The following is a 12450-nucleotide window of genomic DNA, read 5'->3' as shown; positions in this document are numbered from 1 at the left end:
ATTAACAAAAAATGCATTTGAAAAGAGTAGAATTTCCTCATCCAAATGGTACCATTTTTATCTCATGTTAAGAAAAAAATGTGAACTTTCAAGGACTGAAACAGAATCGTCATGTTTTATCTCATTGATTACACATCATATACTGATCAGCCACAACATCAACACCACCAGGTGGTTTCAGTGTAAAATCACTAAAGGAGTCTGCATGGAAAAATATAATGCTTACAATGATTGGCAGGTGTCAGCACCCACAGTACATTACAGCTTGCTGCATGTGGGGCTGCCTATGCTGAGCCCTGTCCATCACAACATTAAAAGCTATGAAAATGCTGCAGCAGTCCTGCATGTTTGGGCCAGTGTATCAGCAGGCACTGCAGACAATGGTTTTTCCCTTCTTTACTAGAATATTTGCTCTAAGCCCACAGACAGATATTTGCCCTAAGCTAGAGAACAGAAAACCATATTTAATGAAGACGTGGTTCCCACCGTGAATCCCTATGCATGTTGATGCCTGAAGGTGACTCCTCATACTGGATAACAACAGCAGCTACCATATGTTCATGTCTCTGCCTTTGTCTTGTGGATAATTCACTCATTCAAACTGCATGAACACTCTTCCACATTAGCCCATTTACTACTCCAAACAGATCGCAAAAATGTTCCAATATGGTGAATCAGCCCGGATAACAAAAAGATTTAAAAATATAAAACACAAAACTATAATCCACTGTATGCATGCTGTCCCTGTGCTTTAACTACATTACAGCGTGAATTATATAACAACTCAGTTTAATATATAACCTTTCCCATTTTTACACAGATCGAGCAAATGCTTCATCTCTTGGTGTTGCAAATCGTAACCAAGGTAGGCTTATAGGCTTTGTAACTTCCTCATGACATTAACAAAACACAGAAATATTTGATTGCTTATTGACTGGCAATTTGGGGAAAGAGTATAATGTTTCCTATAAAAATAGCAGCATGAAGGAGGTAGTTTTCCCAAAGCCTAGCTTCTTTCATCCTGCATGCACACAAACACTTACAGACCAGACATTTTGTTGTGGAAACACTGTAGAGAATAGACCACATGTCTCACAATCACCGAGTCCACAGCCTCCTAACCTCTTTGATCATGCCCTCCTTTTAATTACCCAGGATGCTCTCTTGGGGTGCACCCTTTCTGGCATGTTCACAGGGGGAAAAAAAGAAAAAAGGAGCAGAGGGAAGGAGAGAAGAGACTCCGGGGGGGTTTATGTAGATTGATCTCCAGCTATCTCAAGCTAATCCTCGGGAACAGATATACTGTGTAGTGAGTGTTAAGTCACATCTGCACCACTACTCTCACAGCCAGAAGAGGAAAAATAAACGAACACGGTCAGGGCTTCCACGGTGAGGGCAGGGTGTTCCTTTCTCTTCACTTGTAATTGGTTACAAATAATTCTGCTCTTACGTGTAGTTGGTACCATTTTCCACTAAAGAGTGAAGCGAATTTGGCATAGTGGCCAAAAGTGGTATTGCAAGTTCCATGTTGCTCACACAAAGCAGAGCGGCCCAAAAAGCATTTTACTCATAGAGAAGGCATTTGGTCACAGACCCAGCAAATTAAAGTTAAAGTAAAGGCCACTAACTGTATGTTCCCAAAATTTAAAACAAATCCTTTTATGCAACCTCCTAGTCTTGCAGTTTTGAGTTGAGAGACATTCACTAACACAGGTAAAGTGACTGATTAAACATAAAACTGGGGCTTTACTGTCTTTAGAGCCACTTCCAGTCATTGTGAAGCACTGCTGTGTGAATAGAGTCTGGAACCATGAATGATAAAGCCTTCATGTTAATACAATAACATGGGGGAATGGCTGTACATAGGTTTCAGCTTACCCTGACATCATGGCAAAATATATTGATCCTATATAATTGAAGCAACATTATTCTATCTCAGCACACACTGTACAGATCCCGTATCTCCATTTATAGTTAATTGCACCGGTGAATCTGTAGTTACAAAGGCCTTTTAAATATATTAAACAAAGCAATATAAATATGATATGCTTCTCTTGGATGCAAATAAAAGGAGGTGCCGCAGTCTCTGCAGGGTCTTTCATGTGAAAAAAAAAGAGGATCTTTCATATAAATACCTACTTTCAGGCTTAAAGGCAGCAACAAAATTCAATTATTTGTGTAATGCAGATCAGTTTAATTAACATCTTTCAAAATGCTGGTTAATGAATAAAATCTATTTCTACCAAAAAAGATTTAGAGCTTCCATAAAAATGAATGACAGATGCTTTGGTCCAGGACATGGATTTGTGAATTTTTAAACTGTTATCAGACTGTGGTTTCCTCTATCTCAGGGACTTCAGTTGTAGAGTGTCTGTAGAGCGCTCACTGAGCTGACAGGATTAGAGAACTGGCTGAGCATGTACAGCACATAAACACGACATAAAGTCACAATAGACGGAACATGTCCAATATTTCAGTATCATAGGCCTTATTGACAATAATGCAACTGGTGTGTGTTACAGAACATGCTACAGAACACAAAGACAAAATGGCATTCAAAATATATCCTTTAAATTGAATCCGTCCTCCAGTCACACAAGAAACAATCTGACATTTAATTCCGCTCTTTGTTGTTCCTATCTATCACTGTCATGCTGTTGCTGTGGTGAATTTTCTCCATGTTGCTTCGTGCAGCACCAAGGCTCAAGGATGGATCTGTCACAACAGTTATACTGCTAAAATGTCACACATCTGACAGAGGTGTGAGATGCACATATGGCTCAGGGAATGTACGCTGGTGCTTTGCCAGGACTCAAATTGCTGTGCTCTCACTTGCTGCCAGCACAGGTCCGAGACTGAATGACGCCACGACGGGTAGGTGTATTGGCATTCCTAAGCCAAAAAAGCAACAAATTTCATTAGATTTTAACAAATACTAATTTCATTCATAAGGTCCAAGGTACATTTTCACAGGTTTTCTGCAGCTGTGGAGGGGGGGTGGTGGTGGTGGTGGTGGTGGTGTCCAATGAAACCCACTACTGAGTTGCATTATGGGAGCTTTACTTAAGATTAAACATAAGGATACCTGAAGCCGTGCTACTTTAAAAGAAAATTTCACACATGCCCAGTCACTATGTGAGACAAAATAATTGATTTTATTGCACTCTAGTTTGTCATGACAGCAGAGCCTGTGGCTCCTCCAAGACACCACAGGCTTAAGCCCCTGCATTAAACTAATTCGACTACAGATGCTTTTAGCAAGGCAATGGTCCTCAGGGCTTTCTGGAGGACAGATTATCCTTTGGCCGCAGGCAAAAAAAAAGTGTAGACTAGACAAGGGAGTCTCCGTTGATCCCATGGAAGTTTTTACCGAAACACACAGAGCAGATGTTATCCATTAGCTGTAAAATAAGAACCCCTGATTTAACATCACTGGTTGTGGTGCAGCCATGAGGCCATTAATGTTTGAACCCTCTGAGAACAGAGCAGAAGGAGATTCATGCGCTTATTTTCATGGTTGAAGAGTTCAAGAACAGACGTACATGCACTAGTATGGTGGGTAATTTGTTGGGCAGCGGCCTAGATTTAGATTAGCCAGACAAAGCTGTGGGACATACTTAGGTTGGGCTTAAACCTATATTGCAGTGTTTGGGAAAAGTGTTTAGTCAGGTCAGGGTTACAGTTCATCCATCCATCCTTCCATTACCCTAGCCACATATCCTATTTAGGGTCATGGGGGGAGGGAGCCTATCCCACCTGTCATAGGGTGAGAAGAGGGGTACAGCCCGGACAGGTCTCCAGTCTGTCTCAGGGCCAACACAGAGAGACGTACACAAACCACCAATACCACCGATTGTTAACCACAGAAGGCTCCTAAATTGATGAGGGGTGTAGTAAACAGTTGACATGTGTCTAGAATGACAGCAAATAGAGTCTTTGTTGAATGTTGAGAAAATACAAGTCCGTATGAAAAAACACATTTGCAAACCCTTCATCCAGTTGTGTCCAATAAAGGGGTTACGTGACAGTCACACATGCAACAGGGATTCGTATTTTAAATATTCAATTTAATTTTATTTACATAGCACCAATTCAAAACAAAATCATCTCAAGGCACTTTACATAATAAAATCAAGACTATACAATTATGAATGAAACCGAGAAAAATTCCCCCTTGAGCGAGCACTAAGGCAACGGCAGAGATCAGAAACCCCCTTTAACAGGAGAAACCTCCGACAGAACCAGGCCGGCTTGTTCTCCACGGTGCGGAGTCTAATCCCGTTTACCATTATACCATTATTATACCAGAGGAAAACTAAATGGGTGAGACCAGGAGAGACAAGGGAAGACAGAGACGCCACTGCTAACAGCTAAATAATTAACCATGTCCTTATTAAATGATCTAGCACAGTTGTCATTCTTCCTGTTGATGATGCTTGTCGTTATTTTCTTGCACACCTTTGCTTTCCTTTCTGTGTAATCAAACCCTGTCGCTCCTCTGCATATGAATTACATTCTGATGCAATTTGAGGATCTTTCTCTGGTTCTTGACACTTCAGTTTCAAGCCTATTAATAGGCCTCAGAGAACTATTAAGCTGAGTGTCATATTCTTAAACCAGTGATTATTATCGCTTCTACCTTCTATTTGCTCTACGTAGATTCTCTGTCACTGCTTTTACCGATATTTGTGTTTTCGTTTCATTTCTTTGTTTGTAAGGCATTTTTGTTACTGAACAAACCACAATTTGAGACATTAATCATAAAGCCACAGATGTCACAGGAACAAATACAAAAATTTGGAAACTTTTGGAAATTTGTTTACTGTGGTACCAAAAGTACAGTGGCTCTTGAATGAACTGGAGAATGTGAGTTGTCCAGAACTGAAGAGGGCAACATTATAACTCTAGAAGTGTAGTTTGGCATTTTATTATGCAAAGACAAGAAGAAGAAAGGTAACACAAGAAATGGCTTCGGCAATTGCAAGTGCAGCAACAGTCCGCTGTGTCAAAAAATTTTTTTAACCACATTAAATATAAAATTCTTAGATAATGATGCCAGATTATTGTATAATATATTCACAAAGTGTCACAGCGAGGAGGACGTGACTCTTTAAGGCAAAACGAGGTTTACAGCATTGGCTGATGCCAGCCCGAAATGTGCACAACAATAATAAAGCCATCCTAATTACTGTAAACTCCTATCACTGCTGCAACACTGCCTCTCATTATGAAAATGATCAAAAATATGTTTACGATGTCCAAATGCATCTGTGCTCAAATTCTTTCTTTTTTTTTAAAAATAGATTTGCCCTTGAAAGGAAAAGAAATGTCAACAAACAGCCTATTTATGATATCATTTGCATACAAGGACTGTTGTGTATTACTTGTCTCAGCTAAATATAGCCAAGTTCAAATCACTTTAATGTTATCATATTTAATCTAAAAAAGTCAAGTTTTGGTGTCTGTCTCTGAATCAAAAGACAGTGGCTTCTTGGGGAGGAGGACTCATTATTTTGCACTAGTGTTTCATTACAAAGCCAGACGACTTGTTGCATTTGAAGTAAGAAATTGAGCAACAGGATCAACTTCTATATTTGCTCTTATCATCACATTAAAAAAAAGTGTTAAGCACAACAAAGCCATGACATCAGACATCTCAGGGCGGTCAAAATTAGAGGTAGGCAGTCTATTGACAGAGAGTCCAGGAGAGTAATTTACAACAGCTCATTACAACTATTGAAAGTCCCATATTGACAATGGAATCCAGCATCCACAAGCGGAACTTTCATTTAAAACATAATAGCAGTGGCTGCTATGTGTGAGGCGGGTTAACATAATATTAAGTTCAATGTAATTCCAATGCCTTTTTAGTAAGTTCTGGCAGCAGCAATGATTATTTGTTGAGTTTATTCTGGTGCATAGGCCCCATTACTGAAAACCAAAAATGTGATTACTATTTATGCAGGAAGAGAGATCCAATTACACTGAAATCTCTTGGCAAATATTACCTTTTCCAGGATTTCACCTCTGCCAGTAGAGAGGCTTCCTGTGATAATTGAGTCGTGAGTTTTTGTCTGGAAATGTGAATATTAACTTACGTAGTCCTAATCAGTCTGTATCAAAACAAAGAAATATTTAAAGGACGGGGGAAAAAATTGCATTCGTAGATATTACATCTCACCGTACTGTTATATTTGTTGTAGCGTTAACTGCAGGAAAGCAAACACACAACAATTGGTGCTCTGCCTTGAAATGCCTATTTGCATATCAAAGGTAGTGGTAGTGCGGTGGACCCAGGTGTCCATCCATGTTTCTCCTGTTGCTGTTCTCTAAGTGTCATTGTGCCAGAGGGAAACACATTTTAATTCGACTGTCCTGCACAGTGGGGCTGTTTCACAATACTCTGGCATCCTTTGATATACACTAATCATTAATTTCACCTCATCACTCAAGTGAATTGTTTGCTCTTTTGTTTTGCCAGGATTATTTGTCCTAAAGTCCCTTTGGTGCCACTAAAAATATCCATAAATCCATAAAATGTCTGTGTGTGTTCTTTTGTCACGAGCAATCATTCACAGAAAGGGTTTTCATGGACTGTGGGCTGCATTTCAGTATTCATACAGCATGTGCCCTGGTTATCCGTGTCTTCTTCCTCTCTGCACTCCTTCACAAAGTCCTTGGCTTCACCCTCCCTAATGTGTCAGTTTTGCTCTAAGGACACATAGCAATGCAGACAGGACAAGAAGAGGCAGCTTGTGCCCTGTGAACCTGCCTGGTGACGTTCTCTGTCACCCTATCACTGAGTGATCTATTAATCACCCATTCCTGTCTCCCCTTCCCTTTTCGCTTTGTCTCCTCAGCTCGAGTGTGTGACAACGCGATGCTGCGCTGTCAGAACGGTGGCACGTGCCACCACCATCAACGGTGCCAATGTTCCCCCGGCTTCACGGGCGTCCTGTGCGAGAGAGTTCGCTGCCAGGGGCCTGGAGAGTGCGATGACCAATTGTCTGGACAGGCCTCCTTCAATCTTCCCCACTTTGGCCACCAGCGTGTTCTTACCCTCATAGCGTCTCTGCTACTGATTATTTCCCTTTGCTGAATGGCCTCAACCGCTTCCCATTCTCAACCAAACCCTAAGACCACAGACATTGGCAAAGAACTCTTAACCTCAAGGACATGTCTCTGTAGGAAAAAGGACAAATGGACTAAGGCCATAGTGGTGGGTGAAACTGTTATTAGTGCAACAGGTTATGCACAGATCTGTTATACTGATGGATGGAAGGACTGGTCATGATTTTAACAGAGGAAACGGTTGGAGCTCGTTTTGTCATCACGTCATTGGCTGAAACTGGAGACAGGGCTACCCACATCCTGAGAGCAAACTGTACAAAACTAGACACATGATTTCTAAGTATCATCTGAAGTTATTAAAAATAATAATGTGGACAGGGACATTTTAAAACATTTTGCCTCACTGCCTCCTTTCTTACTTGCTACCTTCCCTGACTCCCCTCTCCCTTTCCTCTTTCCCCTCACTTTCTTCCTCCTGTGCTTTGGTGACTCTGGTGATTTTTTCTTTGCTGAAGGGCGTCTTGTTGTTTTTGCCAATGCCGCACATGTATTATTATCAAGCCCCTTGACAAGTACCAGTGTAGTACTTTTGCGTTTTCAGAGGCTTTGTAGTCATGCTTGAGCTCACCTGTACGGGGAAAAAAAAGTTGTAACATACTGTAACTGTATTTAATTTTTGTATAAAACAGATATTTTCATGACTACGCAAAATCAAAAAGATGTATTACCTGTTTTCTATTGCTGCCGATCTGTCCTAGGTGTGGACTATGAGTGCATAAGGAGTTTGGTTGTAATATTTCGTTGCTTGTGTGGCACATGGTTCTCTTCATTTGAGAGCTGCTGTCAAAACTATGTTTACATACACACTTACACAATACATTTCCACCAAAGGGAAAAAGAAAAACATGTCTTTGTCTTGTTGTTGAACAGTAGTAATTTTATTCTGTAGAAACATGGCATCTAACACCAAATGTGTATAAAGTGAAACAGTGTATTGTCCGTAGATAGGTACAGCCAATGACAATAGCTGATTGTCATTTAAAGAGGTTTTTGAAAGCTGTCAATGCCAATATCACTGATGAAACCACAACTGAGGTTGCTTTTCCCGAACACGCTGTAGCCTCTTCTTGTTGTGCTCACGTGGGAGACTTAGAAGAAACTCGTGCCAAAATCCCATCAGCTTTATATAAATTAAGCAGGGAGACTTGCAAAAAGGGGAGATTGCACGGCCATCGCAGAGGTTGTCCATCTCCAATCTGCAATCATATCTAATCCGTGAATCAAATGGGTAGAGAGGAAGGTTTTCTGAGCTGGTATGACTGAAAGCTCGCATCGTGCTGTGGGAGCCTCCGTGAAGCAGCACGTTCAGGAAATGAGCTTTAATACATGGAGGGTCAATGAATAGAAATGAAGTCGCATCCCGCTGGGTGACATATTGAGCACTGAGACCAATTTCATTTGAGAGATTAATTTTCCTCCCGAGGTTGTCATGAAACACCTAATTGTGTTAGAGTCTACTGTAAGTGCCTCTTATTAAATGACACTGTCAATGAAAAGAGTAGCGAATGCCTTTTTTGACAGAGACTTTGCCTTGGAAAGGAACTCTTGGAAACTAAGACGAGGGGTTTGAAACGGGTCAATGCGCTGTGCAAAATCGCTAAGTGAAGAGGAACGGATGTTATGTGTTCAGCAGAGCATATAATCTATCTTTGAAGGAAATAAACAAAAGCTCATGGTCAGTGTAACGCTCCGGGACACACGAGCAACCATGTGACTGTCAAACGATTTTAAACAGAAAATAAAACAAATCAGCAAATGCTTGAAAAGTCATTCGTAAATGTCTTTCCCCAATTCCAAAAAAACGTGCAACCACATGGCCAACGCTGGACGCTCCATAAAAACCGCAGCACAAGCCTGGTAACCTACCATCTGTTTCAAGCATTTACATTTACGCTACATTTATGCATTTGTCAATGCAAGGGAGTGTGCTACTTATGGATTCTATATATTAATCTATGGAACATTAGTTTCAGGGTCACTGTAGTCGGTGGCCTAAGCCAGTAATATTTTTGGTAGGTTTTACGTAAGGTACACACAATACCACAGACCAACCAGTCCTACAACTTAAATGACCCTGGGGCTGGTCATCAGCCGATGAAGATGCTGACTTACTGCATCAGCTTTAGCCCCAGTTGTTTTCATATACAATATATGAAATCGTACCTGGCTGTTTGGTCTGTGTATTAAAATGAGTTACCTGGAAAAGCAAGTCAGCCACAGACAGTGTGTTCAATGAAAAGTAAGTAATGTTACTTTATTTATCTATTTACCCACAGTTGCCAAATTTAAACACTAAAATTGTCCCGATTGTCACTGTAAACTGTCTTCATTTAAGGTGAGAACAGAAACTTACAGGTGTAGCAGCTGTAACTGAGCAACAGGGTAAGGCATGTGAGAGAGAGAGAGAGAGAGAGAGAGAGAGAGAGAGAGAGAGAGAGAGAGAGAGAGAAAGACAGAGACAGAGAGAGAAAGAGAGAGAGAGAGAGAAAGACAGAAAGAGACAAAGAGACAAAGACAGAGAGACAGAAAGAGAGACAGAGAGAAAGACAGAAAGAGAGAGAGAGAGAGAGAGAGAGAGACAGAAAGAGACAGAAAGACAGAGAGAGAGAGAGAAAGACAGAAAGAGAGAGAGAGAGACAGAGAGACAGAGAGAGAGAGAAAGACAGAGACAGAGAGAGAAAGAGAGAGAGAGAGAGAAAGACAGAAAGAGACAAAGAGACAAAGACAGAGAGACAGAAAGAGAGACAGAGAGAAAGACAGAAAGAGAGAGAGAGAGAGAGAAAGACAGAAAGAGAGAGAGAGAAAGACAGAAAGAGAGAGAGAGAGAGAGAAATACCTTTATGACATGTTGGTGCAATAAAATGTGTGTTTTATGACCCATGTGCCTGGCTTTGGGGCGTATTTGGCCATTAGCACAAAAAGTTTTAAGGTTAAACCCACGTCTCTTGCACTTAAACGCAGATTATGGCACGAAAGGTTGATGAATAACTGAATGGAGACAATTGTTCTGTCTCAAGAGCAGGTGCAGGACGCTGGCAGCATTGGGATTCTTAGGCCACAGACAGAAAATGAGCACCATAATTCCTCTACATGGCCTGCTTACGATCTGAGTGTGGCAAGAGAAAACTTTATGCAACCCTCCTTTTTCCTGCAGCAGAATTAGAATCAGAAAGAGCCAAAGTGGTAAAGGCAACATGCATATTGGTATAGAGCATATGCATGACTTCATTTTCCAATAATATGATAAATAACTACATATAAATGCTGACATTCAAACCTAAATGTGGCAGCAGTGGAAGATTTCGCGTTATTTTTATTGATTTATTTTTGTATGATTGCGTAAGTGCAGCATGACATTTTGGGTTTTATTTTTTGGGGGTTTTTTTTAATCAGTGGTCAGAAGTCGGTGCACAAAGATGAGGCCTCAGGATTTTGCTCGCTAGTTATGTCCCCCACTGAGCAATGCCTTGTCCTTCCTCCTTTCACTTCTAAGACTCATGAGGGGATATTAGGAGGACATTTTTAGATACGAGCAGTCCTTGTGTTCTGCCACTGTCAGCACTGGTGGCACCAACAGAAAGTTACATAACATAATACAAGGGGTGTTCAGTATCTAGGAAAGAAGAGGCTCAGCAACATGACTGGAGCACTCAGCTTATTAGCAATCTGATATCCATATTCAGCTCATCAATGACACTCTTTGAAATGTCCTGGAGGAGAACTCACAACACATCCTGGTGGTGCTCAGGGACAGATACATGAACTTTGCTGTCACTCAACAACAAGTAATTTTAGTGCACTGCATATATGATGAGTGTTATATAGTATCCCCAACTTCGCATTTTATTCCTAACAATCTGAATACCAATAAAGGCTGTGCTAAAAATGGGTAAATAAAGTCTGCTTCATATTTTTTTCCCATTGCTGTTTTTAAATTAAGGGTAATAAGGGAAGTGTAGCTTCTATTTAATTCGTCAGCTTCTCACGTGTCTAACATAGCTCTGCAATAATAAGTCGCCCTTGACCCGACACTAAGCAAGCCTCAGCTGCTGGCTCAACTGTCACTGTAACAAAAGAAATGAAACGGCGGCTCCATATGTAGAGCTACAGTCCCCGCAAAGACCTTCTCTTCTTTTGAGCAGCAGCACTGTTCTGCTAGAGAAAATGCAGCCTGACAATGGAAGCTATTTTCTTTATTTATTTGCTTGTCTGTTTTTTTTGTTTGTTTGATCACGAAGTTTTCTTGGAGGAGATCCACATTTTGAATAAAAAGTTACACCTACTAGATTTGCAAAATGATTGCAAGCGACACCTAATTACTGTATTGTACATACAGTAAAAATATATCATTATAAAACATTCTAACAATGGTATGAGATTGTACAATTGTTACATTATCTAATGTGCAACGTGTGTAAAGCCAACTAACTTCAACAGCCTGGTTACACTGTAGAGTTGCACAGCAAAGTTTATTCAAGTGCAAATAGAGGCATGGTGACGTGGGGATGAGTCACTGGGCTGTAGCTTTAGCAGAGGTGAGATAAATAAAAGTGCTTCAAATAAAATGAATTGATTTCGTAGCAACGTGTTTCAGGCTTGCTCAGCAACCTGTTTATGATAAAAGCAGTATCTGATTTCTTCCCCTTTTTCCCACCGGACAAAAAGCACATTTAGATCAAAAAGGTGTGGTTGTGCAAAACCGCTGAAAGAAATCAGAGCATAAGAGTATACTTTGTATAATTCCCCGTTAAAGTGTACCATAACAAGATTTACCTGTATAAATCTATCAGTTATCAAAAAACTATATGTATGTCACTATATAAAAAAGATGGAAATAGAAATGATGGGTTTTTGCAGGTAACTGGGATTTGTCTTTGGAGCAATTAAAATAATGTTTAACATGATATGAGACAGCACACACATACAGAACTGCACCTGACCTTAAGGGAACAATACATACAGTACGATACATGCAGCCATGCACACTGCCTCAGGACATCTACAGGACGTTGCGCTCTCTTCATCCTAATCAATTTCTTTTAGCTCCCATGATGGAAATTGTATCGACTCCATTTATGTGGCAACACATCAGGAATGGCACTTATGGAGGGGTGGGAGCAGCATGCCATCTGTGGCTTTATCAAACTCCTATTCACATCCCTGACATCGAAAGGACAGCTGGTGGGTGGTTTGCTGCCTTGGCACTCTGAGCCAGAGTACACTAGAATCAATAGACAGATCAAAGAGGAAGTTAAGCTGCCTCCGCTGGAACATAATGGAAATACCTTTTCTCCCTGTTGCACTATCAGGGTTCCTGAG

General features: G+C 40.7%; 1 protein-coding gene across 3 annotated transcripts in view; it reads left to right on the top strand.

Annotated features, from left to right (window-relative positions):
• LOC137098765 (netrin-G1-like) overlaps positions 1 to 11008 on the top strand; it is a 55639-nt gene extending 44631 nt beyond the window's left edge. For 2 of the 3 annotated variants that reach the window (XM_067475340.1, XM_067475339.1), the window contains exons 6-7: positions 821 to 865; positions 6861 to 11008. In XM_067475340.1, coding sequence (XP_067331441.1) covers positions 821 to 865; positions 6861 to 7099 — 284 coding nt within the window. In that variant the 3' untranslated portion in view covers positions 7100 to 11008. The remainder of the gene's footprint in view (positions 1 to 820; positions 866 to 6860) is intronic. The other variant, XM_067475341.1, reaches the window with a different exon arrangement.
• Positions 11009 to 12450: the final 1442 nt, after the last annotated feature.

This window comes from Channa argus, chromosome 14 (assembly GCF_033026475.1).
Source record: "Channa argus isolate prfri chromosome 14, Channa argus male v1.0, whole genome shotgun sequence".
Classification (NCBI taxonomy): domain Eukaryota; kingdom Metazoa; phylum Chordata; class Actinopteri; order Anabantiformes; family Channidae; genus Channa; species Channa argus.
The sequence above is the reverse complement of the archived record's forward strand: the minus strand, read 5'-3'. Positions and strand labels throughout refer to the sequence as shown.